The following is a 25,784-nucleotide window of genomic DNA, read 5'->3' on the forward strand; positions in this document are numbered from 1 at the left end:
TGTCTCCAAGCCTGCACAGTACTTAGAGAGTTGAGCTTTATTTCAAGTTAAGTAGAAGACGAATTACATTTAAGTATTAGCTTTTTGAAATAGAGAATCTAAGCTGATAAATTAGATGTGCCATAGAATATAGACAGGATGATGCTGGTGAACCTAAATTGCATCTCCTAGATGCAACAGGCAAACTGAAAGAAACAGTGGAATTAATCATGCTAAGAAACTGAGGTTCTAAAGGTGACAATAATGGTCAGTCCAGAACACTGATGTCTTCTTTGCTTAGATCAGATCACACTTCTGGCACAGAAGCATCAACCACCCACTCAGAGAATCTAAGTTGTTGTCTCTTTTACAGCTTTGCAACACTCCTACTCAAAAGCTTTCCAGTGCCCATGTTATTCAACAATCCCTCCAACTGGCCCCAAATTGTTGCAAAATTTCTCTCCCGTGAGAAAATTTTCACATATTTTTCATCAGATAGTGATTCTTTTTAAAATTTAAACTTTTAAAATATTTTAAATACCGGCTACTACTGCCAAGACATTGTAATTTCAGGAAATTATTCAAATATCTTTCTACAGAAATGTACTGCTGGGCTGGAAAACAGAGACCATTTTAGTCCTCCCTCAACATCTACCTCCTAAGTATTCCCCACTCTGAGAGCAAATAATCAACAGTCACAAGACTACGAGTTACTCTTAAAATACACTCCACAACACCAAACTCACCACAATTACTCTCTCCATCATTTAGATAACGATGTATCAAGTTTTCCATCCACAGCTGGTAGCAAATGCAGCGCTTTGTTATGGGGTCACAGTGCCCATGTCCAGAACATTTCAAAAGACAGGCTACAAACAAAACCAGACGTGAGTCACTTGTGTAAACAGACAACTTGTCATGCATCCTTTTTGGGCAAAAGCAGCAATTCATTACAAGAAACCCTAGTGGCCTATCTATATGGAAAATATTAGAAGACTAGATTATAACACAGTAGTCACCTGATCACTCTGCCTGATACTTGCAGACAAGAACAAGTTAGGTTACCAGCCTATTTACTGAACACTATAAGCTCTGAAGGAACCAGAGACATGAAACATATCTATATTATGGCTATATTGAATTTTGCCCATCTTCCAAGAAAAGATGTTATGTAAGGTATCCTTATCCTCGTTCTCCAGGCCTTCCTGATGCAGACCAGATTAAGATGTACTTTTTGCCTGCTGTCACAGATGATGTCTTTTAAAAGAACACAAGTAATTGGCACCAGTTTTCCACAAATCATGAAACATTTTAAGTATTGTCTTCAACATTATCTTTTGGAAAGCTACACCCAAGCCCAGACACCAGATGGCAGACAGAAGGCCTTCATGCACTGTTTCCAGGCACTGTGTTAGCCAAATGCATGCAGAGTTCCAAGATAAGCAAGCATGGTACAAAACACACCAGCCGTGTCAACTCGCAGGACTTTAAAGAGCAGGAAGTCAGCCTTCTGTTTCAAGAGCTGCACGTGCAGAGTTCTTGAGACATCTGATGCCTTGATCACCGTGGAAGGATGCCCGTTCTGCACGTAGAACACAACTGCGGTGCTGCAGAAAGAAGGTCATGACTGCTGTCAAAGATCACTTTTGTCAGGCATTCAGTAATAAAGTATAAAGGCATATATAGCCCTTAGTTTTTTTTCTGGAAAGCAAATGTCACCACTGATAAAGATTTGGGAATTCTGTCCATGGATCAGTCAACTCCATTCAAATGACACAGACTTCATTCTGAGCTTGGAGCACCAGCAGTTCTTTGGCTTCTCAGTTTCACGGAAGAAATGTGAGGACAACAGCAAATGTAATTCCCTTCTTGGTCCTCCTGACTTCTGCTTTAAGAAGTACATATACATTTGCTTTCTCCACCCTCATGCAGAACCTGTCATAAAGTGCTCTGAAGCAATTTCACTAACTTTAGGAAACCGAATTAAATAGGTGAAAAAGCTCAGAAGCAAGGGATACAGAGACTTCATATGGAAGCCCTCTTCCCCCATCATCCACAACTTACAAGTTGGGTGGTGTTGATCTCATCCTGTATCAGACACTTCAGGGAACATTTTAATTTAAAATGCTGTTATTAAAAATATCATAGCTATAAATGGTAGATTTTCCAAACTGTGTTTTTAAATTTTAAGAGGTTCCTCAAGAGCCAAATAAACACCAAAATGGGCTTTAAATTGCCAAGTAGTTAACAGGAAGGAATTTAAAGGTAACTCATGTCAACATGAGTTGGGTTCTGTGGGCATGCACAGCCATCTCTAGCTCTCTACAGCAGGCAGAGAGGGTATTTCTACTTCTAAGTAAAATGCCACATGTTAGGAGTACCCACTGGGTACTTCACTGTGAGAAAGTCTCTCTGTTTCACTCTGTCCAGCATTTTGAAAAAATAGCAGCACTTTATGGAACAAAATATATATCCATGCACTTTCTCTAAAGGAAAAAAAAAATCTATACAGAAAAAGTTCTAGACCTCCACAGAACTTATTTCATCAATTTTCTACCGCAGAAGACATTCACCTCTTAAAGTACATTCTGTTGAGAAGTACAGCATTTTTTGTCATCTTGCAAAAGACTATTTTGCAACTAATTATGAGCTGTGAAAGAGGCAAAGATAATCACAAATCTTTCTGGTACAGGAGGATATCTTTGTACCTTATATCTGAGTAGGCTTGTATCTTCTGAACTTTGATATCTGAATCCAAAACATTCAGCAGTACAGCCAGCTGTCTCACCAGAGTGTCCTTCTGCTGTTCACTCAGCTGTCCCACTCCAACCTGCAGAATCAGCTCCACCAGACCATTCCTTTTGGGATCTGACAGAAGAAGAACATACTATTCTTTCAGAGCCTGGCAAATATTTCAGTACCAACTGAAGACAACATGCAGTACTTGAAAGTAATTATTAATACTATATTTTCCTGTATAAAACCTCTACCACTGAAAAGCCAACTCTGTCATGTTCTTAAAAAAGTACTTAGCCTATATTGTCACATTCCCTCTGAAACAAACCAATCTCATCAACCGAAATAAGAGTACTTCAGGGTGCACTTCAGTTCAGCATTTACATATTTCTGTGCACAACAGCAACTTCTGCTCCCCTAAATGCTGCCATCTTAAAGTCACAGGTAAGCATTAGGTGAGTCTAATTACCAAGTTCCCTGCTACTTATTTACTACTGGTTATCACTCAGGAAAAGAGAGCCAAAGATGAACTTGTATGTCTGAGAATGGCAAATTTGAGAAATATCAGATATGTTTACCCTTACAAACTGAGGGTTCTGTTAAATAGCACTTTGACTTCTAGAGTGCCTTGCAAAGAAAAGAAACTTCACAGTTATCCAGTGAGAATCATGACCCAATTATTATGACTACATTCAACAATAAAGTGAGGAACAGAAAATCACTGCCCAGGAGTCAGACAAGCAAGAAAACTGAAGCTTCAACTTCCATCATATAGCTATTCATCCTGCATTTGAAAACAAGTCTATAAAACAAGCAATATCAAACCATGAAAAGACAGTTTACGTCTCCCTAACATTTTCTGAGGACATAAAGCCACACTTTCAATCATCAAACACACATCTGCAGCATTTGTACCTAGACTTAATGTTTAGCTCCCATCTCTTTCTACTGGCCAAACAGATTACAGTCAGAAAAAAAGAAACAAAAACCTACAATGGATGAAGAGGAATAAAAGCCTAATGAAAATATTAACTAGAAAGTATAATTTTCATTTATGCTCCCACTAAGGTGATTCTGGAGTTAAGAATCCTGACATGTCAACTTCTAACATACTCAGGCCTATTCAGAGAACAATAAGGTCGGAAGAGAAAGATCTGTTTGCTTTGAGAGAATCTTGTCAACATCTAAATAAATAAGTGAAAAGGAGAACAAAGATGTGGTATTCACAACGTATCGATGACCTTTTAATTGTCATACCAGGCCGCACTTCAACAGTTGCTGAATCAACATCTGAATCTCCTTTAGCATCCGTCACTTTCAAGTGGAAAGTATAGGTTCCTTCCACCAGATTAGTTAGCTGCAGTACTGCCTCGTGGTCTGAGCCATGGATCACATCCTGCAAAAAAAAGGTACTGGAATAATTACAACCTCAGGGAAAGCTGCAGGTTTGACTATCAAGTCAGCTATCTGGTACGACAGTGTGAGTTCTTGCTTTGACTTTCGGGACAAATGTGATCTACCCATAGTTTATAGCAGAGTAAGGACAGTTTGGAAGTGAAAGTTAATGAGGATGTCTGCACAGTATGGATATTTTCATTAAAAATACCCCAGAAAGAATAGCTGACAATCTGAAGAACTCATTTGCTTGAAAATTTGAGACAGTTACATTATTATTTCTCTATTTTATACCACTATCCTTAGTTCTGCTTTCTTAACTCTTAATTTCCTTTCCTCCGAGTTCATGTATTTTCAATTATCAACTCTGCCAGCTGTATTTAAGCTAAGCCTCTTCAATTCTTACACACTCATGTGAATTGCCTCTAGAAGCTTTGTTTGGATTTTGCTGTTTCTCCTCAGCACTTGCTGATTTTTCAGTATCTTCCTGAGTGCAAAGAGCTGTCCACAACACTTTGTGAGATAGGGAAAACAAGTTATCCAGCTTTAGTAGGACATATAAATTTCCGTTTATCATGAGGTATTTCTGCTTTCTGCCTCTCTCAGAGAGCAGACTCCTCTGCCCTAATGACCCAGGCTATTCACCATGGTCTGCCAAGCAAGGTATTTACACATCTAGTGTCAAATACCATTTTTATCTTAAACGGCAAGTTTTACACCTCATCTGGTATCAGACATGATCCCTTAGACTATATCAGTACTTCTTGTTCTCTCAGATCCTTACTCCTCTGGAATAACTGAATTTCAGATGATTTTTCTCTCTAACACATTAGTTTGATACTATCAGCAATTACTCTGAGACACAGTTTCATTCTTCTGTCTCAAGTCTTTCCCAACTAAGTCTGCATTGCTGCAGTGCTCTTCCTCAGCTATCATATTCTCTAGCTGTACTGAAAATATCACAGCCCCCTTGAACTACAACATTACAGAGAGCAGGGGAGACAAACCAGAACACCATACATCACAGCATCTTATGAGTCACACCTGCTCTCCTGGCTGCAACGACATTACATGAATAACAAAAGCAGAATTTGACTCATTACAACCCTCAAGAAACTCACCCCAGCTGCTGGGCTTTGACCGTCCCGAATCCACAAATATGACACAATCCCCTGGTCATCAGCAGATCTTGAGCCATCCAAGGTAACAGAGTTATTTGGAAGCACGAGAACATGTTTCCCACCAGCATGCGCCCGAGGTGGACTGTTGTTTTCTAGCCACAAAAACAGTGGAGGATAAGGATTTGCTTTCAAAACATGAAAAATGTGACCTGTCATTGCCAATACACCCACACTCCAATTCTTCACCTGATAATTACAAACCATAACAACACAACCTCATGTTAAAGCTAAATGGAAAAGATGAGTGGGTATACAAAATTTGGCTTCAGAATTATTACAGTCTAACAAAAGCAGAGCTGCACCATGAGGAGAAAGATCTTTTTCAAAAAGAATTGTGGGATATTCTATTTAGAGTCTCACAATAACTTAAGCATCAGATCCTCTCAGTCAAGCAAAAAAATTTTCTACCTACTTAGAAACACAGTCCAGCATGAGGTCACCATTCTGGGATCTTTCCATCTGGAGAATCACTTATTACCCAGTAGAAGCTTGTGCAAGAACTTATATCTTCATAATGCCTGTATTTTGGCAATCAGGAAATTTAAGGGTAAATCTAGTTCTCACTGCTTACCAATAGCAGTGAGATTAAGGTACACATTGGGCGCATGGCAAAAAAAAAAGCCAGAGAAACAGAAACATGCTCTCTTTCCAGAAACCAGACATCACTGACTTTTCTTTAGAACGAACACAACTGATAAGAGAGAGATCCAGCAACCTGTGGGGCTGAGTGAAATACCTCACTGGACATAATTAGCTGGAGATAAATAATTCAATATTGGGCACATCTCAAGGGCATTCTGTGATACGAGGGATTTGTCTCTTTCAAATAAAAGCAGTTGACTAAACTTGGTTATTGGAAAACTAAGTCTTTTTAATACTGAACCTGTGACTGTAGACAAAACATACTGTGGCTACACTTCACACCACAAATGAGACCATAAAACACATTTGGGCAGAGCTGTTGCCACTTATTTCTAATTAAACACCTAACTGAAACTCTGAAATGGTTCAAGCAATGATGCATATGGGTAAAACAAAGTCCAGCTTCTTCTTGAAAAGGCACAAGGGTCAGGGCAATCCCAAGCTCAAGTGCATGCTGGGCAGCGAATGGACTGAGAGCAGCTCTGAGGAGAAAGACTTGGGGGTGTTGGCTGACAAGAAGTTCAAAATGATCCAGCAATGTCCACTTGCAGCCAAGAAAGCCAACCATATCCTGGGCTATTGCTAAAGTCAGCACAACCCCGAAGTGTTCAAGGCCAGGCTGAACAGGGTTTTGAGCAACCTGGTCTCGTGGAAGGTATCCCAGCCCATGGCAAGGTGGTTGGGACTAGATGATCTTTATGGTCCCTTCCAACCCAAAACAGTCTATGATTCTATCATTTTCTTAAAGCCTCTTCCACAGCATGCATGTTGGGAAAAAAACCACAAAACAAATACACAAAGACCCCAAATCACCGAAACCCCACACCACAGCAGCTGTTTCCCTCTATATTAAAAAAAAAAAAACCACAAAACAACAAAAAATCAAAAAACAGGTCTCTTAATACTAAATTTTTAAGTGGAAATTGGTTCACTGAGATGTCACTTCTTGGAAGTTACTGAAAATCCACAGTAAAACTGCTTTTCTGCTCAAAGTTTAACTTCAAAAATAAAATAAAAATGTATCTTCTCAGTGATGTAGACATATCATTGTCAACAATATTAATTTGGAACATTTTTATTACAACTAATTTTGCATATATTGAACTTTAAAATATCTTGCAGCAAACAAAATTAATTCTGCCAGTCACTTACAATACTACTTTACTACAGAACAGCAGACAAGTCTTACTGAACACCCCCGAAATACGACAACAAATATATTATAACTTTCTGTTCTGATTTCCTTTACATTCTGTCAGCAATTGCATTAACTGGCAAGCTGCCCACCATATCCTGAGACACAGCAACAAGGCTTCCCTGCCTTCGAGGCTTACCTTCCTTCACAGTTATAGATAGCACAGATGCACTGCTTAAGCCCTGTTGGTCTTTCACAGTCAGCCTGAAGCGATAGGTACCAACTTGAAGACCAGTCACAGTTGCTATTGCTTGGTCATCATTTTCCATCTGTACAGAGCTTGGTCCACTGAAACAAAACATGTCAGAAAAATAATCCTGCATAGCCAGCCAAACCATTTGTTCAGCAGCACTGCTCATGCCATTTGCTTTTATTTTATAGCACTGATGGCTAAAGAATTATATGAGACACGGGTTTAGCTTAGAGAATGCATAAATGCATTTTTTCAAGGCATTCAAAGCACGCAAGCACCACATACCCAGTTATAAGAAGAGTAGAAAATGCACCCCAAAAGTTCAATCTCACCACTGTACTATTCCATGGGAGCATGCAGATGATATTGCTCTAAGAGCCACTCACAATATGTACTGGCTGCCAGCAGACCTCTTCCTGTATGAGGTATGATGCTTGCATGAGCTAATAGCTTGTCCTTTTATTAAGGATCAGTTAGATTTGCAAATAAACATACAAACTTTTGTAGAACATTTTCAATCATCACTCAAGACTGCTTTAGTCAGTCATTACTGAAAGTTCAGGATAAAGTGACTGTCAATTTACTTTATTATTCAATAAACAAGGAACTGAGAAACCCTTGTTCTTCTAAGCACTAATGGGAAAACTTCGTACATTACAGGAGGGTACCCAAGCCTGCTACTTCCTTTATAAACAGGAGACACAGAAATTCCTGACATTTTTTCTTAATTTTATAAAAGTAGGCCTCAAAATGACACATTGCAAAACATACACAGAGGTTGCCTAAGCTTTTCAAGTTGAACTTAAAATTACTATTTCTTACCCTATTACCACCCAAGTGGGAAGGTCCTTAAAGCAATTCCCAAACAGTGCATCACCCAACACAATAGCATAAGAGACTCTAAACACTTCCACTTTGTTCTCTATTTTATTGCAGATTAGTAAAATCTCTAGATACCTGATATTTTCCCAATGATAGAAGACAATGCCTTGGTCATCTTGGCTTTTGCTTCCATCCAGTGTAGCACTTTCTACTGGGAAGGTCAATTCTTTGTCAGGGCCAGCCACTGCTACGGGAGGACTGTTATTTTCTGCAAAATAATATTTAGTGTATGACATTTGCTATGTAGTCACTGGCAAGCCTTTCCAATCAGAGGGAAGATTTTACACAGAATATTTTATTAAAGAATTGATATATTGGCTCTAAAGGCACAAATCACAAGTATAACATGCATGAGCCAGCAGGTAGGAGAGATCAGCTCTGCAACAAGCCAAATACCACAGCAAATACTTCCCCTTTGCACTGCAGGCACAGTCACACTCCCAAAAATTTTGCTGCATGCTCAATGCATTATATGAAATGCTACATAACAGGAGTGGTGGGGTATTCTCGTGGTCCTACTGCTCCATCTCTTTCAAAACCTCTCACTTGGTTCTTTGCCCTCAAAGAAGATACTGACCTGTGTTTTCTGCTGCTCAAGGTCAGCACAATGCCACCAACTTAATGCCAGTTCAGAGCCTTTGAGGATTTAGTGCAAAAACATGTAACCTGCTATTCTGTTTTCAGCCTCTGCTTTTGTGGTATGGTAAAACTGGCAATGCTGCCACTTTCCTGGGTATTTATTTGCCCTTAGGCCTGACTTCAGCAATAGCATCTTTCTAGCTCCACACTACAGCAGGTCTTAAAGGCACCACCACACACTGTACTTCCAATTTACGTTCTTGATTTCTGCAGTAAATGCCCACTGTAAAGCTGTGCCAGAAGGGATCATCTACAAAAAAGATATTTATTAAGCAACAACAGGAAGATAAAACATTGCCCCGTGGTGGAATGTGAAACCTTCACATTGGCAGAAAAGAACACTTTGGATGTAGTAGGCAAATATGTTACAAACAGAAAAGGTATTAAAAAAAATTAAATCTCATGAGGCCTAGACCATTTGGGCTCGTTCATCTCTTGGCTCCCAAAACTAAACAAGCATTTCAAAGATACAGCTTTTGAAAACTCCTTGCTTGACACTTTTCCTTAGAAAACACAATGTAATTCTGGTGAGAATTCAAATCACACAAGGACTCTTGCACAAGAACTGCACAACAATAAGAAAACTGAGCAAAGCACTGATTGATACTCTGAACAGTTGTGGTGGTTTGAGCCCCCCGCCCCCTCCCAGGGTGGGCTGGAAGTGGTGGGTCCCAGGTGAGTTTCTGATGTGGGACCAATCGGAGCTGTTTTTTGCCCCTGTGAAATTAGGATATTACAACAGCTGGAAGGAAGTTGTTGGCAGTGTGAGAGAGAGATTCGGAGCCATGAGGTGAGAGGAGAGAGGCCTGCAGGCCCCTTGCAGGGGGCCAGGCCCTCTCTCCCCCCTGGCTGGGCTGCGGGGCGCCCAGGACAGTATTGAAACTGAACCGGGTGCTGTGGCCAAAGGCTAGGGGGCTTTTCCCCCCACTGCCCAGGAGAGGTGGTGGTGTGGACTTGAGAGGCCAGCCAGGGGGTTGGAGCTAGCCCTCCCCCCCCGGCAGGCAGGTGAGGCATTGGAGCCGAGCCAGAGATGGGCCGAGGGGTAGTCCAGAAGCCAGAGAAGCAGCTGCGATCATACAGAGATGGAAAAATTCCAGGCAGAGGAGAGAGACTGACGCAGTCTCACTGCTACCTTCTGCCCCCCCATAAAGACGGGGGAGGTAGCGACCTTGAGCTGAGACTGAAGCAATGAGAGATGGGCCAAGAGGCTCGGAGGAGGCTCTACAGGAAGTCTGGGTGGGGGCAGCCGAAAATCAAAGGAAGAATGCGGGGGGAGGAATGCCTCCCTGTGACATGTGGAAGTTGAGCTGATGCAGCAGCTGGAACTGAGAGAAGCCAAACCAAGCAGGCTTTTTCTGGGTAAGGACTTTCGGTGAAAACTATTTGGGGAATAAAAAACTGAGCAAGACCCAGAAACCCTGCAACCTGGAGAGGAAAGAGTGAACATCTTACTCTCTGGGAGGTACCTTCACGAACCAGGGACAAAGGACTCAAAGCTGATTCCTTGGGCCTCATGATGAAGACCTGGTAAAGTAAATGTTCCTTTGCAGTCCAGGAAGAGACCTCAGCAGAAGCCGAGGAGCTGGTGGGGGTGCAAAAGACCCCTTCCCCAATACCCCAATGAGAGAGACTTCAGCTATCGCCCTGAAGGTTTTTCTTCTGAACTGATGTGGGAGGACCCCCAGGGGTGGTAAAGATTGTATGAATACTGTGTATTTATTTGCTTTTTAGTTTCTATAGTATTTATTGTGTTAGTAATAAATTTTGATATAATTTCCTCATGCTGAATTGTGCCTCTCTGAAACCTTCTCTCTCTTGCATTGAGGCAAATTGTGGGGGAGCTTGGAAATTGGATATTTTTGAGGTCAAACCTCCACAACAGCTTTCAAAACAGATTTTGTAGGATATTAAACTGAAGACCTACAATTTAGTTTTTAGAAGCATTTAAACAGATCTCTGTGCAGGTAGCCTTACACAATCAGGCTGGTGTGAGCCCTCAGGATCACCACCTGGACTTTTATAATTCTACACTTGTTTTAACTGTCTACTTTGACAGAAAACAGAGGTGGAAGAGTCCTTGATGCAGGGATAGCAGACATCCCTGCAGTGTGGGGACATAAGGCACTGAAAAATAGTGCTAAGGCATTGGGCTGGCCCACCCCAGAGGTGCCTGCAGGTGACTTACCAGGCTGCACAATGAGTGTGACCTCAGCCGTGGACCGCTGCCTCGCAGAGTCTGTGACAGTCAGCTGAAACGTGTAATCTCCTTCCTGCATTGCAGATAACTGGAGGTACGGCGTCCGCACTCCCTTCACAGCATTTGTGAAGACAGAGCATGAGATAAAACAGGAGTGTTCATGGATAATGAAAGGTCTTACAGAGCAAATGTGAGGGAAAAAAGTGCTTTAATTCATAAATACGGTGTTTGAGCAACACTTTGAGCACCTTGCAGACAAAGAGGAGGCTTAAAATTTGGTGCACAGATGGATGTAATGTGTTCACGATTGCAACTATCCCTACCAAACCCAGAGAAATAACTATAGACAATAAAGCCTACTTTCTCCTGCTGGTATAATTATTGCATTATTTCTGAACAACAATAATTCTCAATCAGGAAATTAAACACTGATGAAAATTCCTATAGCTCATTACATTTCCTTAGGGATATTTTGAAAACAAACATCATGACATTTGTTAATATTTATAAAGATTGTTAAATGCAAAATCAGAATTGAACCCAGACAGACAGGCTTATGAGAAAAAAAACATATCAACCAAGACAACTCTGTCCTGAGTTTACTCTTCAAGAAGTATTAGCTGATACCTATATAAGCTCATAAAATGACTGGGCCTAGATATAGGTCTTTCTTCTAATAAAATGAACATTCGTGGCATCTCTCACATGGGGAATAACAAACCACAATGCAATTACGTTTGGGGGGTTTTTTGGACAAAGATGATAACGAGAACTAAGGGACTTGATGAACTATTAACTAATCAGCATTTTAACAATGGATACCACATCAGAGACCAGCATCCTCTGGAACAGATCCAGAGAAGGGCCATGAAGATAGATCAGGGGGCTGGAGCACCTCTCCTATGAAAACAGGCTAGAAGAGTTGGGGTTTTTCAGCCTGGAGAAGAGACCTTATAGCACCTTCCAGTACTTAAAGGGGGCTTAAAAAAAAGGAGTGAGAGGGACTTTTTATATAGGCAGATAGTGACAGGACAAGAGGGAATGGCTTCAAACTGAAAGAGGGCAGGCTTAGCTTAGATATTTGAAGAAATTATTTACTCAGTGTGGTGAAGCACTGGAACAGGTTGCCCAGAGAAGCTGTGAATGTCCCATCCCTGAGAAGTGTTCAAGGCCAGGCTGGATGGGGCTTTGAGCAACCTGATCTAGTGGAAAGTATCCCTGTCCATGCAGCAAGTTTGGAACTAGATGATCTTCAAGGTCCCTTCCAACCCAAACCATTCTACAACTCTGTGATCCTCAGCTTTAGGCACATGAAAAAGATTACTAGTCTGTTGAAAAGAAACTGTAACAGGCATTTGCATTTCCACATTAAATACCCAGTGAATCCACTGGATATCTGAAGCAGTCATTCCCTTCTTTCAGGAAGGTTGTTTTAAGGTTGAACAGCTCTCAAAAACTGTAAGTTGCTTCCATGGATGCTTTAGGGAAGTTTTTTTTCTTGGTGAATGAACAGAAATAAGCCATAATGCTGCAAGTCCTTCCTTAATTCTGTAATTGTCTCTACAGTATAGGCTTGCATCAATATTATTCCTTTTCTAAACAGATCTACAAAGTAATCTCTTCCCAGTTCTGAAGGCCTAAAGCATTTGCCAACATAGCAGAAATCATGTCTCCTATAAAAAATGGCTTCTCAGTTTCAGTTGGCTTCATTACATTACATTAATTACCTCAACTGCCTACAGAGCTGTAAGAATCTCCAACTCACTGAGTGCAAGTCCATTAAAAAAATTTATTAGTTTTTCTCAGATTAAAAAAACCCACAACAAACCAAACCAAAAAAAAAACCCAGAAAAACCCCAGCCATGAAAATAAGGGAATAAATTCCATAAATCCTCAATGGAAATCCCTGTTTTAGTGAGCATAAAAACCCATCACAGAGCATGGCTACATAACACTGCCAAAAGGTCTTGTCATCTTTCATGTCAATCCAGAAGATCAGGTTTCCATTTGAGTTCTACTCTCTCCAGGAGAAAGCATTGCAAGAAAACTCTGATTACCCCCACATTCTTTCCTAACCAGTTTTCAGTATGCCCAGCACCTCAGAAGATGGGAACCTGTGAAGCAGGTTCAAGAACAGACAATGTGAACTTCATGTATTTTCAAACCACCAGGGAACAAATAACAGTGTTTGGTTGGACCTACAGAATGAAAACAATTATGATCAGGAATTAAAAGTAGTATCTAAAATAAGAGCTGAATACATCTAAGAGGACGACAACAACAAAAGAAAGAGTAACATCATTCTAGATATTTCAGTGCTTCTGAGCAGTTACTCAGGTATATGTTTGCTCATGTTAGAGGCAAAGATAAAAGAGCTTTCTAATCCTATGCAAGGAGAAATTGACATACCTGCATTGCTACAACCTTGCCTTTGCTTTTGGGACTGAGGGACCACTCATAGCTGACAATTTCATGGTCGTCACTGCTTTGGTTTCCATTTAGCGTGATGAAGTTCTGGGGCAAGGTGACTGCCTGATTAGGTCCTGCATTAGCAATAGGTGGGTAATCCACTGGTTTGTTGACAGTCAGAAAAGCAATGGTGGAGTTGGCTGCTCCATCTGAATCAATCACTGTGAGTCTATAATAGAAAACCAGTATCTGTTAAGATGACTTCTGCCAAGATCTAAATTCAAAGACTTATTTTTTCTAATAGTTTTTCATACACTACATAAACCAGAGACACCGATTAGATGATACAAACTTCTCCTTCAGACACACTCATTCCTCAACTAAGATAGGAAAGAAATTCAGAAAACTGCTTAAAAACAGGGCTTTCAACATTTGGGAAAAAAAAGAAAGCCTAGCTATTCTGGATCCCAGATGAAACCCTCTGCCTGCAGTCAATGGCAGCTTCACCAATTTCAAACAGATTTCACTGCAAACTCTTTTAAAAATGTGCTCAGTAAAAACCAGGGATTTCATTCATCAGCCATAGTGAAACAGTCCCTGTCAACATCTATAACTAGAACTGCTTTGGATTTTCAAAAACTCTACTTATAGCACAGCACTAGATCCTAACTTCTTATTTCTTCGTGGCACACTATTACTAACTTTAATAGAGCTTAATATCAATGTCAAGTCACAAAACTAAAAAAGTACAGGGTTTAAAAAAATCCAGACATTACTGCCTCTCAGAAACACAAAACCAAATCATCTTAAAATGAGACTGTTGCAGACACTCGAAGGGGATGAAACCTGCCCTCCACAGTGCGGTAACTGACTAATCTCTAATCCTCCTCTGTTGTGAAAACTGCAGACAGCTGACCACATGGAAGGGAACCTGGGTGGGAACAAAACTAGTGCTCATTAGTTCTGTCATTAGGGAACACATACTTTTTGCAATGGGTGCACATCCATGCATATCAAGAGAACTGGATTTTGTTGACCAGCTAATTTGTCAACTAGAACATACTGCTCTAGTCAGCCTCCCTCAAGGGTGCAGAGATGTAACAATTAATTTCTTAATTCCTTAGGTTTGGAACACACTTAAAAGTATTACTTGCAAGAAAGCTCTTTTTTAATATGGAAAAAAATTCACACTAATTTCTGCTGCTGTACAATATGGAATAATTCCAGTAAAGAACACAGAATGAAAGTAGAAGCTATAGAACTTTTGGTGAAGCTTATGCAAACCACCACATTTAATGTATATGTATGATGGCTTCGACATTCTGCTGATGCTTCACTGATATACAATGTATTGACTGGTAGCCAAAGAACACAAGCTGGGTAAGTGGGGAAGTCTGCCTCTGTGAAGACAAGTTAAAAAGTTCAGAAAAGGGACTTTGATTTTCATTAAGCACCCCAAACCACAAACATTGCTTCCATTGTGTGGACAAAACCCAGCTTCAGCAGTGCATAAATAGAGGAAATCAGCAGCAGAGCAAAGACTTTTATGAAGAACAGAATAAGTCTCAGTAAAATCAGCACATAAAAATGTCTTGTGAGGATCAGTCTGCCAATATTATTCTGTCTGCCACCACCCTTCAGGGGATGACTTTGACACCCTGACTGCATAATTTCATCTCAGGGCACTACCTATCTTCTAAGCTGGGGAAAAAAGTAATAAAAAGAGTTTTGTCACAGTTGTTATTGCTGAAAGTGGGAGGTATTTAATTTACATAACTTTGTGCTAAAAAGTATCACTATGCTGGTATCACAAAACCACTGCCAAGCACTTTTTAAAAAAACTGCTCCCTAAGTCTCTCCTCTGTGCAAAATGAAGGGTAATAGCATGCAGAAGAAAAATGAAGTTTTCTGTTTGAGGAGGTAGATGTGAGCACAAAGGGAAACAAACATTTAGCTGACATCACAGAAATAATTAAAGCCCCAAAGGAAAGCATCTGTGCAGGTACCTGAAAGTGTAGTTTCCAGGAACAAGGTTAGACAAGTGCAAGACAGGTGTGTCAGCAGATGCCTTCTGCTCTCGCAAGGGACCTTTAATTTCTTCCCAGTGGTAACTCACTATCTTCATATCATCTATACTTTCTACATGCATTAAAGAAAAACATATCAGTTTCTTGTAGCAATTGCTGAAATGAATGCTAAAGTCTTTCATGCACTCATCTCTTACTGGTTTTCTACACCTGTGTCTTCAAGTACATTTGAAAAGGCTTCATAAACCACAGATTCCAATTTAACTTTGGTATAATTTTTTGAAACCGTTTTTCACACACATGGATAAAAAAAAAAAATTCAGTCTCAGACTGCACATTCCAACTTGTCTACTCTCAGTAACTATGAATATAATTACAACATCTCATCACACCCTATGTGACAGCTCTCTACCAAGGCCCCAGCTGTACCGGCACAGAAGAAGCTGTAAGAGTAGCTGCTGTTTGGATACAGCAGCCCCTGACAAATTGCATCTCAATCTCCAAGTGGAAGGCTGCATTTCATAATGTTTTAAATTTATTAAAATGATTTATAACTGGACTCAAATCTCCAAAATAAATTATGATTTATCAGGGAACTTCTGAGAAGAGTGAGAAGAAGCAGTTCCACTTATAACTGACAAACAATAATGTCGTAACTGTATATTAAAAATACAGGATATAAACACAGGAGGGTCCAGTACATACGACTGCCATCGATGAAGGTGGAAGTTGTAGGCAAAGAAACTTCTTGCACTTTGGGGGAAGCAACAGCGACAGGCGGCTGGTTAACTCTGAGGGCTGTGAGAAAGACAGGGGGGAAGAAAAAAAAATATGAGTGAGAGACCAGGTAAAACTAATGTTAAGTCTACAGATCAATAGTCCCCAGTGATTAAATCCAGATCAGACAGCTTTGCAGCAGCATCTGCTGTCCTTTTTGGACAAGGGAGAGAAAAGGTTATTGAATAGCAGTGTGCTGACACAGCAGTCTTCCACTGCAGCTGCTTCTAACTGGTATAATTCAGATCAGACCCATGCACTGTAATTTGTAGATAGAGCCAGGTCAGTGCCTAATTGCTGTACTGGAGAAGGAATCATAAAAGGTGACATGATGCTATCTTGGGCTTTGCCTGAGGAGGGTGAAAGACCAGAAAGCACTTAAACACAGTGAGCGAGCTCCTTAGCTCTACTTCCTTAGAACCCTTTATAGACACCACGACATGAAACATGTCAGCATGACTGGACTGCCAGATGTCCTTGACAAACAGTAACAGATATGTATGAGGAAATAAGCATGCTGTACAACTACTTGTGTTGAAAAAATTAATTATTTCAGCCAACTGACTTACCTGGTTTGACTGTGACATTTACAAAACCTTCACCAAAGGCATTTACACCAGAAACTGTCACTTTGAAGGCGTAAAGTCCCACTGATAACTGAGACAAACACAAAACAAATTGGGTTACATATTGAATTATCCAAAAGCAGTATGCATAAATCTGACAATCATATTGTAAACAGAGAAAAATCTGGATATCTGAATCCTCAAGCTACTTTTATAAACACATTCACAAAAGACCACTAGTCACTGCCTGGAAGTGGGGAATATGAAGCAAACACTTAGGAATTTTTTCTCTATTTAGAAAATTATTAGAGCACGCTAAAAAAGACACTTCTAATCTTGCATAGATTTGGTGACACGCACAGGTGAAGACATTCCAGATGACTCGAGGTCATTTGAACTCCTTGAATCAAGGTGCCTTTCCCCACAGGTTACAATTCTGTGAAAGGACCACACAGACACAATGAGCCTGAGCTTACAGCTCACTTACATGAGAGAGCTTCAAAGTCTGGCTGTGCCTGTGCTCCATTTCACCACCGTAGTCAGCAGGGTGGCTGATAAGGTTCCACTCATAGGTGTAAGCTGTTTCTAAGAACAACAACACAGTGTAAGAGTGATCAGTTCTGCCTTCAAGATAAGAAAACAAAAGAAATCAAGTTCACCATCCATCAGATGAAATGCTAAAGTAGGAAATCATGACTGCTGCTCTTTAAGCCTTCAAAATGAAGCAGTATGAATCCATGTTGAATATCCAGTGTCTTGCAACTTGGTAAAGCAGCAAGGATGTAACGGACTTCACAAATAATCTTCGTCACAAAAACGAGCTTCACATGAAGTAAACGTGTTTTACACAGCTGCCTATGAAATATGTATTAATTGCTGCTGTAATTCAAAAGCTGGCAGTTTTAAGGTAAATGTTGCATTCAAAACTTACTTTCCCCACTTCCCTCCCATTTTACAGCAAGATGCTATAAACTGGGCCACATCATCTTTTAGCAGAAACTACAGGCTTTTTATTGAACCCTCTTGCTAATGAGTTTAGGTTCTGAAAATAAAAGTCAGTTAAAAAAATTCATCCTTAAAATCCAAAGGAGAAAATCCTCTCTGCAGTTGTAGCCACAAAAGAGGTAGTAGTAGGAAATGAGGAGAATTGTTTTATCCTAAGGTGCAGATGTTCACATAACTCAGAACTTGTCTGCATTTACAGGTTGGCAGTGTGTGCATCTCCTTGTATACCAAGGCTATTCAACTCACCTGTAGATGGTGGTGGGACGGCAAAGGCATTCAGTTCAACCTCATTTTTTGGTAGCATCACTTGTATGTTATCTCCAGCAGACACAATAAGTTCTTTTACCATATCTAAGACAGAACAAGTACACTATGTTATAACAGATGGAATTGATATAAATTTAGTATCTTCAAATGTTATTTCCAACGGATTAATTAAAATTTGACAAACACTCTATAGGGAACAAGCAAGAATAATTAAAAAAAATTCCTCATGCATAGTAAAATAATAATCTATTATATTCATAACTGTGGTTCCCTCATCTTCCACCAAACCAAAGTTTTTCTTCTTCCCCATCTATGAAGTGTCATTTTCCCTACTTCCGTTTTAGAGAAAAGTATTCTGATTATTCCAGTACATCACAGGTAACATTGCTCTACATAAAGAATGACATATTTTTATCAGTAACTGGATAGAAATGTAGGAATTTTAAAAATACCAGAGAAGACAAAAAGGCTATTTGCATTAGAACAAATATCATTAAAGAAAGTAACATAGCTCATACTAGAACTAAATATCACACTTTCTTTCACCAAGAAGCACTGCTTCTATGTTTGTATGGCACTTGTATGTCATGCTCCAATGTCCATCTCAGTGTCCCTTTTAAAAACTCCACTTGTATAGCAGGGCAAATGAACTGCACACTCAATCCCTTTGCTATCTAGTTCTCGTCTGTGAAAACTCTTTCCTCTTCCAAAAAATGCCTAAGTACCCAAACACAGTCCCCAACAGAAACATACTAAAGCACAACTTCAGTAAAGTTCCCACAGACCTGAATTTCAAAGGTTTTAAATGTCTTCCTTTTAATATTGGGAAACCACAGAACAGAGGTTCTCCAAAAGGCAACATTCAGAAGTGTATAAACGTCCAACTTACAAACTTGGAATAGATGAGCAAGAGGCTACTCAGCAGTGGCAGCTGATGAGCTTAAAAATGGATGAGGTGAAGAGGCCACCTTGGCAGCACACTTTCTGTCACTGCTAGTTAAATGCACCCAAGGCTCCACAACTGATCACGGGAGTTGCCCTGGACACCTCTGGAGTGGAAGTTTGCACTTGGAACTCCATATGAGAGGAGAATAAAATGGCTAGAAGAGGGTGATGACCAAAGGAGAGAAGGAGGAACTGTCATTGGCTGAGAACACACAAACTTGAGGCAATCCCTGTATAAAGCAGTAGCTACGGTGAGATTCATCACAACCTTCCCTTCAGCTTCTTCTTCCAAGCTACTTTTTGAGTCCCCTTCAACCTCCTCTTGTGAAGGAGGAGGAGGAGCTGCCTAGTCAACAGTCAATGGTAATGATGATCCATTGTCTTGGACAGGGATCTCTTGTAGCTCATCTCTTCCTGTTACCTTCCACTGCTATCCTGCCTGGCAGGTTGCAATTTGGCAAGAATGTCCCAAACCAGACTTGCTCTACCAGGAAGCAAAGAGCTTAGCTCTCCATATCCCTTGGTGCATCAGGAGTGCAGAAAAACACACATCTGTGCTTTTCTTCTTCTTGTGGCCCTTCTAACCCTTTGTCAGGGTGCCCAGGGAAAACTCAGCAGGAGAGAGGAGACACTAACATACACACAGAATTTAACACAGCTACAGGGGACGTAGTGGTTAAACATCCTTTTCAAAATAGAAACTTTTGCTCTGCAGCTGGAAGTGTGATAAGCCTCCTCACAGTTTTGAAACTGCAGCAAAACTTTCTTTTCCCAGGATGAGGAGGCCATATTCTCCCCTGCTAAGGGCTAGGCTTCTCCTCTACTAAGGGCTGAGCTTCCTCAGGTCCCACCTATGCTGCTGCATGTTATCTGACAACTATAGATAGTGGGAAGCCTACAGGAGAGTTTCTGAGAGGGATCAATGTTCTGAAGTCACACAGAAATAACTGTATGGCTAGAAGAGACTATTCCGAAACTTCAGAAAGTTTCAGGTATTGCTCGCCAACTATAAAAATTAACCCATTTAAAAAGAGGGTCTTAATCTCTGCTTTTTACTTTGCTTTATTTGCTTGAGTTGTAATTTCCCATTAATGACGGACTTTGTCAGAGTTTTGCCACAGAAGTAACCGGCTAAAGATCTGGGGTTTGCAGTGTTACCATAGGTCTACAGGTTTAAATTGGGATTATGTACCATTTGGATAAAGAACAAGCTCATACTAACAACGGGGTGGAAACCTGACAGCAGTAAAGCCACCCCCAGTCGCAGTCCAACCTGCAGGTACCCTTCAGATCTCCAGCTATGTCGAAACATTACCTGCTTTAGCAGCAGTAGCAGGTGGTGTGAACTGCTGCATGGGCTCAGATGGCACAGTATTAGTGGGAAGTAACATGACCCCACCTTCAGTGACGTTCTCTGGGGACACTGTGGGAGTCTGGGTTTTCTCTGACACACCTGGGAAGAAATCCAATTTATCTGAAGAAGAGGAAGGTGTAGCAGCCTGAAAAAATGAATTATAGGGAAAGAGTTGTCATAAGTGAGACATTTTTCACATTTCTAGATTTAGAAGTATGCTGTTTTTCAATAGCATATAGGATGACCCTAGTGATTTATGTTACTAGGAGATTTTATTCATGTACAAAATATTTATTGAATGAGGACTGGTTTTTTGTTTGTTTGTTTTTCCCAATCAATCTTTTAAGAAATGCTAATAATTTTCCAAGTTTTGAATGCTGAACAGTCTAGGCTATAGTAATGAGGTAACCTGAAATACAACTAAGGCTATCAGTTTTCAAAATTAAATTAAAAAAATAGTAGGACAGGTCTAAATACAGTCATAAACCTTTAAAAGTCAATGACAGAAAGTCCAAGTGGTATTATTGTCTTCATGCTGTACACACACAAACATAACAGAATCCTTGCCTCTTACTACATCTGCTCAGAACAAACTTGCTCAGCCTTTTTATCTCCGCACCAGTTATAAAACATCCTACATCTCTCTCCTTCAGTCACCAAGCAGTAGTGCTGTTCTCACTGCTCCACCTTGTTAGGAAATCAGAACTGCAGCAAATAACACAGCAAGTTTAGCACGAATAACTAAGCACTATGTGAGCCTTGCCTCCCAATGACACATAAGCCTCAATGGGGCAACAGTTTTTCCTTAATATACTCAAGACTTATTTCTGACCTCACAACTAGGGAAAAAGCATTTTTCCAATTATGGCTGTGTGGGGCACATGAAGACATAACATAGTGCTATTATTTGTACATAATCTATTTACTGAAGAATAGGATTGTGAAGGTTGGTAAAATGTACACTTGTATCACAAATAGTTGAGGTGGAAAGGGACCTCTAGATAGCCTAGTTCAACCCCCTTCCTTAAAGCAGGGTTAGCTACAGCAGGCTGCTCAGGACCAAGTCCAGTTAGGTTATGAGTATCTCCAAGTATGGAGAATATACAACCTCTTTGAAAAATCTGTTCCTGCGTTTGACTGTCCTCACAGGAAAAAAGATGGGGTTTAATGTTTAACCGTAATTCCTTTGTATTTCAATTTGTGTCCATTGTCTCCACTGGACAGCGCTGAGAAGAGCCTAGCTCCATCTGCTTCACACCTGTCACAGTTATTTATACACATTTGTAAGGTGCCCCTCTCAGTTCAAGGCTGAACAGTCCCAGGACTCCATTTCTCTTTGTATTTCTGGTGGTCTACTTTCACTCTCCAGTTTGCCTCCCCAGGAAATAAGAGCAGTTCAGCCTTGTGGACAGGAGGAAAAGCTCCCTGTTCAGCTAGGAATGTGAAAACAATGCCAGGGACTGTTGCTTCTCAACCTGTGAGGAAATAGAGAATATGGAAGGCATCTGCAACTCCATCTCTGCCTTGAACAATGGACAGAGAGAAAACATCCCTGCGCAGCTGGGAGAGTGATAGCAGCGTCAGCAATTGTGGCTGACTACTGTGTGAGGATGCTGAGGACCACATCAAGAGTTGCACCTTCAGGTGAATCCATAATGCAGACAATGGAAGCACCTCTCTGGTCACACCTTCAGCTCTGCTCGATGTGCAGACAGTAAGATCTCTCTGAGCAGGTGGGACACTGACAGCAGCATCAGGGACTGTAGCTCCCCTGAAGAAGTGTCTTCAGCAGACCAACCCCAGACCCTCAGCAGGAATCTCACCCTTGACAACATTATCATGCACAGTGAGAGCCTCAAGCACATCCTGCCTCCTATCTTGACAAAAGGTCTTCCCTCCAGACAGCTCTCCTTTACATAATCACTCCATTCCACATCTTCCAGAAAGATCTTTACCCCACCTGAGCAAACCAAAGTGTTTCCTTGCCTTTCAAATTTGAGAGAAATCTACTTTTCTGAGCTTCCTCTGGCTTTTTTCCTCTCCTGAACCTTTGGCAATCCATCAGCTGAAAAGCAGCCATCTTGGCTTTATAGGACAGATGGAGACAAAGTCAAACATACTTTTCCAGGGACACTCTATTCTGCAGTGGCACCAAACATCACTTCAGTCAGCAAGCCTAGGCAAGATGCTGCAGTCAGAAAAGGTGCCCTGTGGCACCGTCACATCTGAAGCCAAAAAGACGGCTTAAACTAAAAACATTAGCAGGCAGCAGACAACTGGGGCAGGGACAATATCAGAAATTGAGTTCTCAGGCAGAACCTATTACTGAGAAATTTGCTGGAGCAGATGCGGAAGGCAAGATTAACCTAAATTCCAGCTTGGGAAGTGAAAGAAAGAAAAGAAGGATTCTTTCTGGGAGTGAGCAGGGTAGATAGTTCTGTTGACATGGGCTTTGTGGGTTGTTTGCTTTTACCCATTTGTACAGCCACTACTGCTTGCAACAAACACACCAACGGTGAGGGCCCACATCCTTCAGTTCTCAGGTTTGACTTGAGTGCACATCTCTTGAGAATTCCAACAGAAGTTGAGAACACCCCCATAATCCAAAATGGGAAAAACAAAACCAACAACAAGCGCTATGCAGGAAGCTCAAAGTTACACTGCAGGCAACAGTATCATGCCAAGAGGGACCCTTTCCCACTTCTGGTCCCTGGCTGACCCCATAGATTGGGTACTCTTTCCCCCTCCCCTCCCCCACCCCGTGAATGTGAAGGATAAACCCTACCATGTTTCCTTACTCCATCCTGATCCCTCAAGGAAACATCTTCCTCAAGTACTCCTAAAGACAAGTGATCAGGACTCTGGAGAGTCAAGGGCTGCTAGTGTTGCACTTCATATGACTGCTTCCCCAGCAGTGAGTCCTCCATGTCCTTCTGCACATAGGACTACTACTTAACTGCAATACCATTTCCTCTTCCTCATTTATCTGCAAAACTTTGTGGAAAGCAGCTCTGTCAGCAGTGAAACTTTGCTGATCTGCTTGTCCCTGCTTCTCTGCATTCAGTCACCTGTCTAATGATTTCAAGCAAGTAAGATCCCTACTAATTGTGTAGTTGGGGTGTTGCAAAAAGAGCAAACCGCCATACAGTATGACAGAAGTGCAGATTTCAAGAAAGAAATTTACCTTTTTGGCAGGTAAATCTAAATATTTAAACATCTTTCAGAGATTTTATACATATCCTACAGATCAAATCAATGCATTTTTAAACAAACAGAATCAAAATAATATATGAACATCTCTGATATTCAACTTCATTCTAGGTCTTAAATATCAATTCTGAAGGCAAGCCAATTAGACATTAAAAGGCTCACCACCATATAAAGTCTGTCAGCCATCTTAAGGTTTTTTAGGTAGAGCTTTATGCATTTTGACTGCACTATTATTCCTGCAAATACAATAAGCTCAAGAAGCAAGTCAGGCCTAACCTACTGAACATTTGAAACACTGCAGCATCAACACAGCAGCTGCTAGAAATTAAGACCTGAAAAACCTTACAGACCTTAGCAGATCAGCAGCTAACTGGAAATTTTAAAAAGACAATTAATATTTTACACTGCAGGGATGGGCAGCACTGCAGATTTCTGTTCTGGGCAGCTTGGCAGCATATACTCTGTACAGATTTCTAAATGTATTCATGTTATTGAGCTGCTAGACGGTGACAGTCCATAAGATCACTCTGAAATCCGATGTAAACCCAACAGTCAGGTTATTCAGTTAAATGACAAAAATTCTCTATCCAAGTCACATACAGAAATCCTTTGCACCTGACTGCATTTATGGCAAGGATGGTCCAAGGCACAGACTCTGGAGGTCTGTGCTTGTTGGTCTCTCAGTTTAAAATCTGTCTCCAGGTCCTCGCTCAAAGAACACAGCACCTGAGGACACTGCATCCTGCTGACTACTGAGGAGGGAGAGAATTGCATTTTTGCCACCCTGTTCTGTCTGGCTTGTCAAAACAGCTTTGTCTGGAAGCTGCAGAAGGGAGTGTGTCAGCACAGATCTAGGAGATATAGAATTGCGGTGGCAGAATTAAGAGGATCATAGGAATATATTGTATAACATGTAATAAACAGGGTAATTCATTAAAGTTATTAGCAAATATGATTTTAAGACCTTCACATTTTCATAGTGCATACAAAAAGACCACAGCTTGAGAGGTTGTCTGGATTATATGCCAATGATAAAACTATTTGGGGACATCTCAGCATTTTTAATCCAGTGTAAAAATTTAAGATTTCCTTAATAACAAAATTTGGTTTCCAAAAAAAGTTTGTCAGAAGGAAACACAAAGATGTGCTGAACAATCCATATGAGATTTGATAAAAATGTCTGCTTGCCGAAGAAAGAAACACGTAAGAGGGAAATCCTATCACCAGAATTTGTCACAGGCCTTTTTCACCAGCGTCACAAGTAAAGTTCCCAAACCAGAAAAACCTGAAGCCAAAACCTGGAAATTTGTGTTAGCCATACTGGTGGGGTTTAGGTGGCAGAGGACTGGCTGCACGGGTTACCCCTGTGGTTCCAGACAGTTTGGAAATGGATGGAAGCAAACCACCATGCATCAACACTGCAGCCACTCAAACACAGTTAAAAAAGGGCCACTGGGGGCAGGGGATAGAGGAGAAGGTGGAGGGATGCACAACAGGAGACATGAGAGGGAACATCTGGAAATGAACACTACTGAGCACAGGGCTTGAGACGCCCTCTTGGAAACAGGCACTTCATGGCACCTCCCAGAGAACTGAGGCACACAGAGAAGCCCATACAAGACAGATGAAACAAGTAAGAAGGAAGGAACAGCAACAGAAAAGAGAAATAGGCAACAAGTGGCAAAAAGGAAACTGCCATGCACTGACTCCACTCTCCCATGCCACCTGTCATCTCACCAAAGGGACTGAATATAAACTGCAGTGAAAAGAAGGGGAGTGGACACTAGGAAGGGAAGAAAACATGCCTGGACTGAAGTTGGTTCTGGGGAAGGCCAGGGAAAGGCCTGCTCATCATCTTTTCTCTACAAATGTCTAAATTCAAATGATTCCCACTTGGGAAACAAAAGCTGCAGCTTTGCACCTTCTGCTTCTCCAGATTCTTTTTTTACATTAATAGAGTGTCTTTAGAGTAATTTCTCCATACACGTCATGACCAGTTTTCAACGCTATCCCATCAACCCTCTTCTGCAGCTCTGCTCACAGAGCACTTCCTGATCATCTTCTAACTACAGTTGTCTTACTAGCTCCTCAGCATCACTACCAGCTGGGGATAAAGACTGACCAAGGTTTGGAGTTTTATCCCTTCTGCACTGAAATAAGTAAGCTCATTCCTCAGCCTTTCTAC

General features: G+C 40.9%; 1 protein-coding gene across 7 annotated transcripts in view; it reads right to left on the reverse strand.

Moving 5' to 3' along the window:
• Nucleotides 1-25,784, reverse strand: part of KIAA0319 (KIAA0319 ortholog) — a 57,836-nt gene that overhangs the window by 7,489 nt on the left and 24,563 nt on the right. For 6 of the 7 annotated variants that reach the window (XR_004357430.1, XM_032689580.1, XM_032689567.1 and 3 more), the window contains exons 4-18: nucleotides 20,351-20,534; nucleotides 18,070-18,174; nucleotides 17,306-17,403; nucleotides 16,822-16,909; nucleotides 16,181-16,273; nucleotides 15,455-15,587; nucleotides 13,449-13,677; nucleotides 11,028-11,151; nucleotides 8,279-8,411; nucleotides 7,268-7,416; nucleotides 5,232-5,383; nucleotides 3,973-4,111; nucleotides 2,688-2,847; nucleotides 1,444-1,586; nucleotides 726-848 (exon numbers count right to left, since the gene is read on the reverse strand). Coding sequence is in view for 6 of the 7 variants with exons in the window: in XM_032689580.1 (XP_032545471.1) it covers nucleotides 726-848; nucleotides 1,444-1,586; nucleotides 2,688-2,847; nucleotides 3,973-4,111; nucleotides 5,232-5,383; nucleotides 7,268-7,416; nucleotides 8,279-8,411; nucleotides 11,028-11,151; nucleotides 13,449-13,677; nucleotides 15,455-15,587; nucleotides 16,181-16,273; nucleotides 16,822-16,909; nucleotides 17,306-17,403; nucleotides 18,070-18,174; nucleotides 20,351-20,534 (2,053 nt within the window). In the remaining variant the exon portion in view is untranslated. The remainder of the gene's footprint in view (nucleotides 1-725; nucleotides 849-1,443; nucleotides 1,587-2,687; nucleotides 2,848-3,972; nucleotides 4,112-5,231; nucleotides 5,384-7,267; nucleotides 7,417-8,278; nucleotides 8,412-11,027; nucleotides 11,152-13,448; nucleotides 13,678-15,454; nucleotides 15,588-16,180; nucleotides 16,274-16,821; nucleotides 16,910-17,305; nucleotides 17,404-18,069; nucleotides 18,175-20,350; nucleotides 20,535-25,784) is intronic. The other variant, XM_032689591.1, reaches the window with a different exon arrangement.

This window comes from Chiroxiphia lanceolata, chromosome 1, assembly GCF_009829145.1.
Source record: "Chiroxiphia lanceolata isolate bChiLan1 chromosome 1, bChiLan1.pri, whole genome shotgun sequence".
Lineage (NCBI taxonomy): Eukaryota > Metazoa > Chordata > Aves > Passeriformes > Pipridae > Chiroxiphia > Chiroxiphia lanceolata.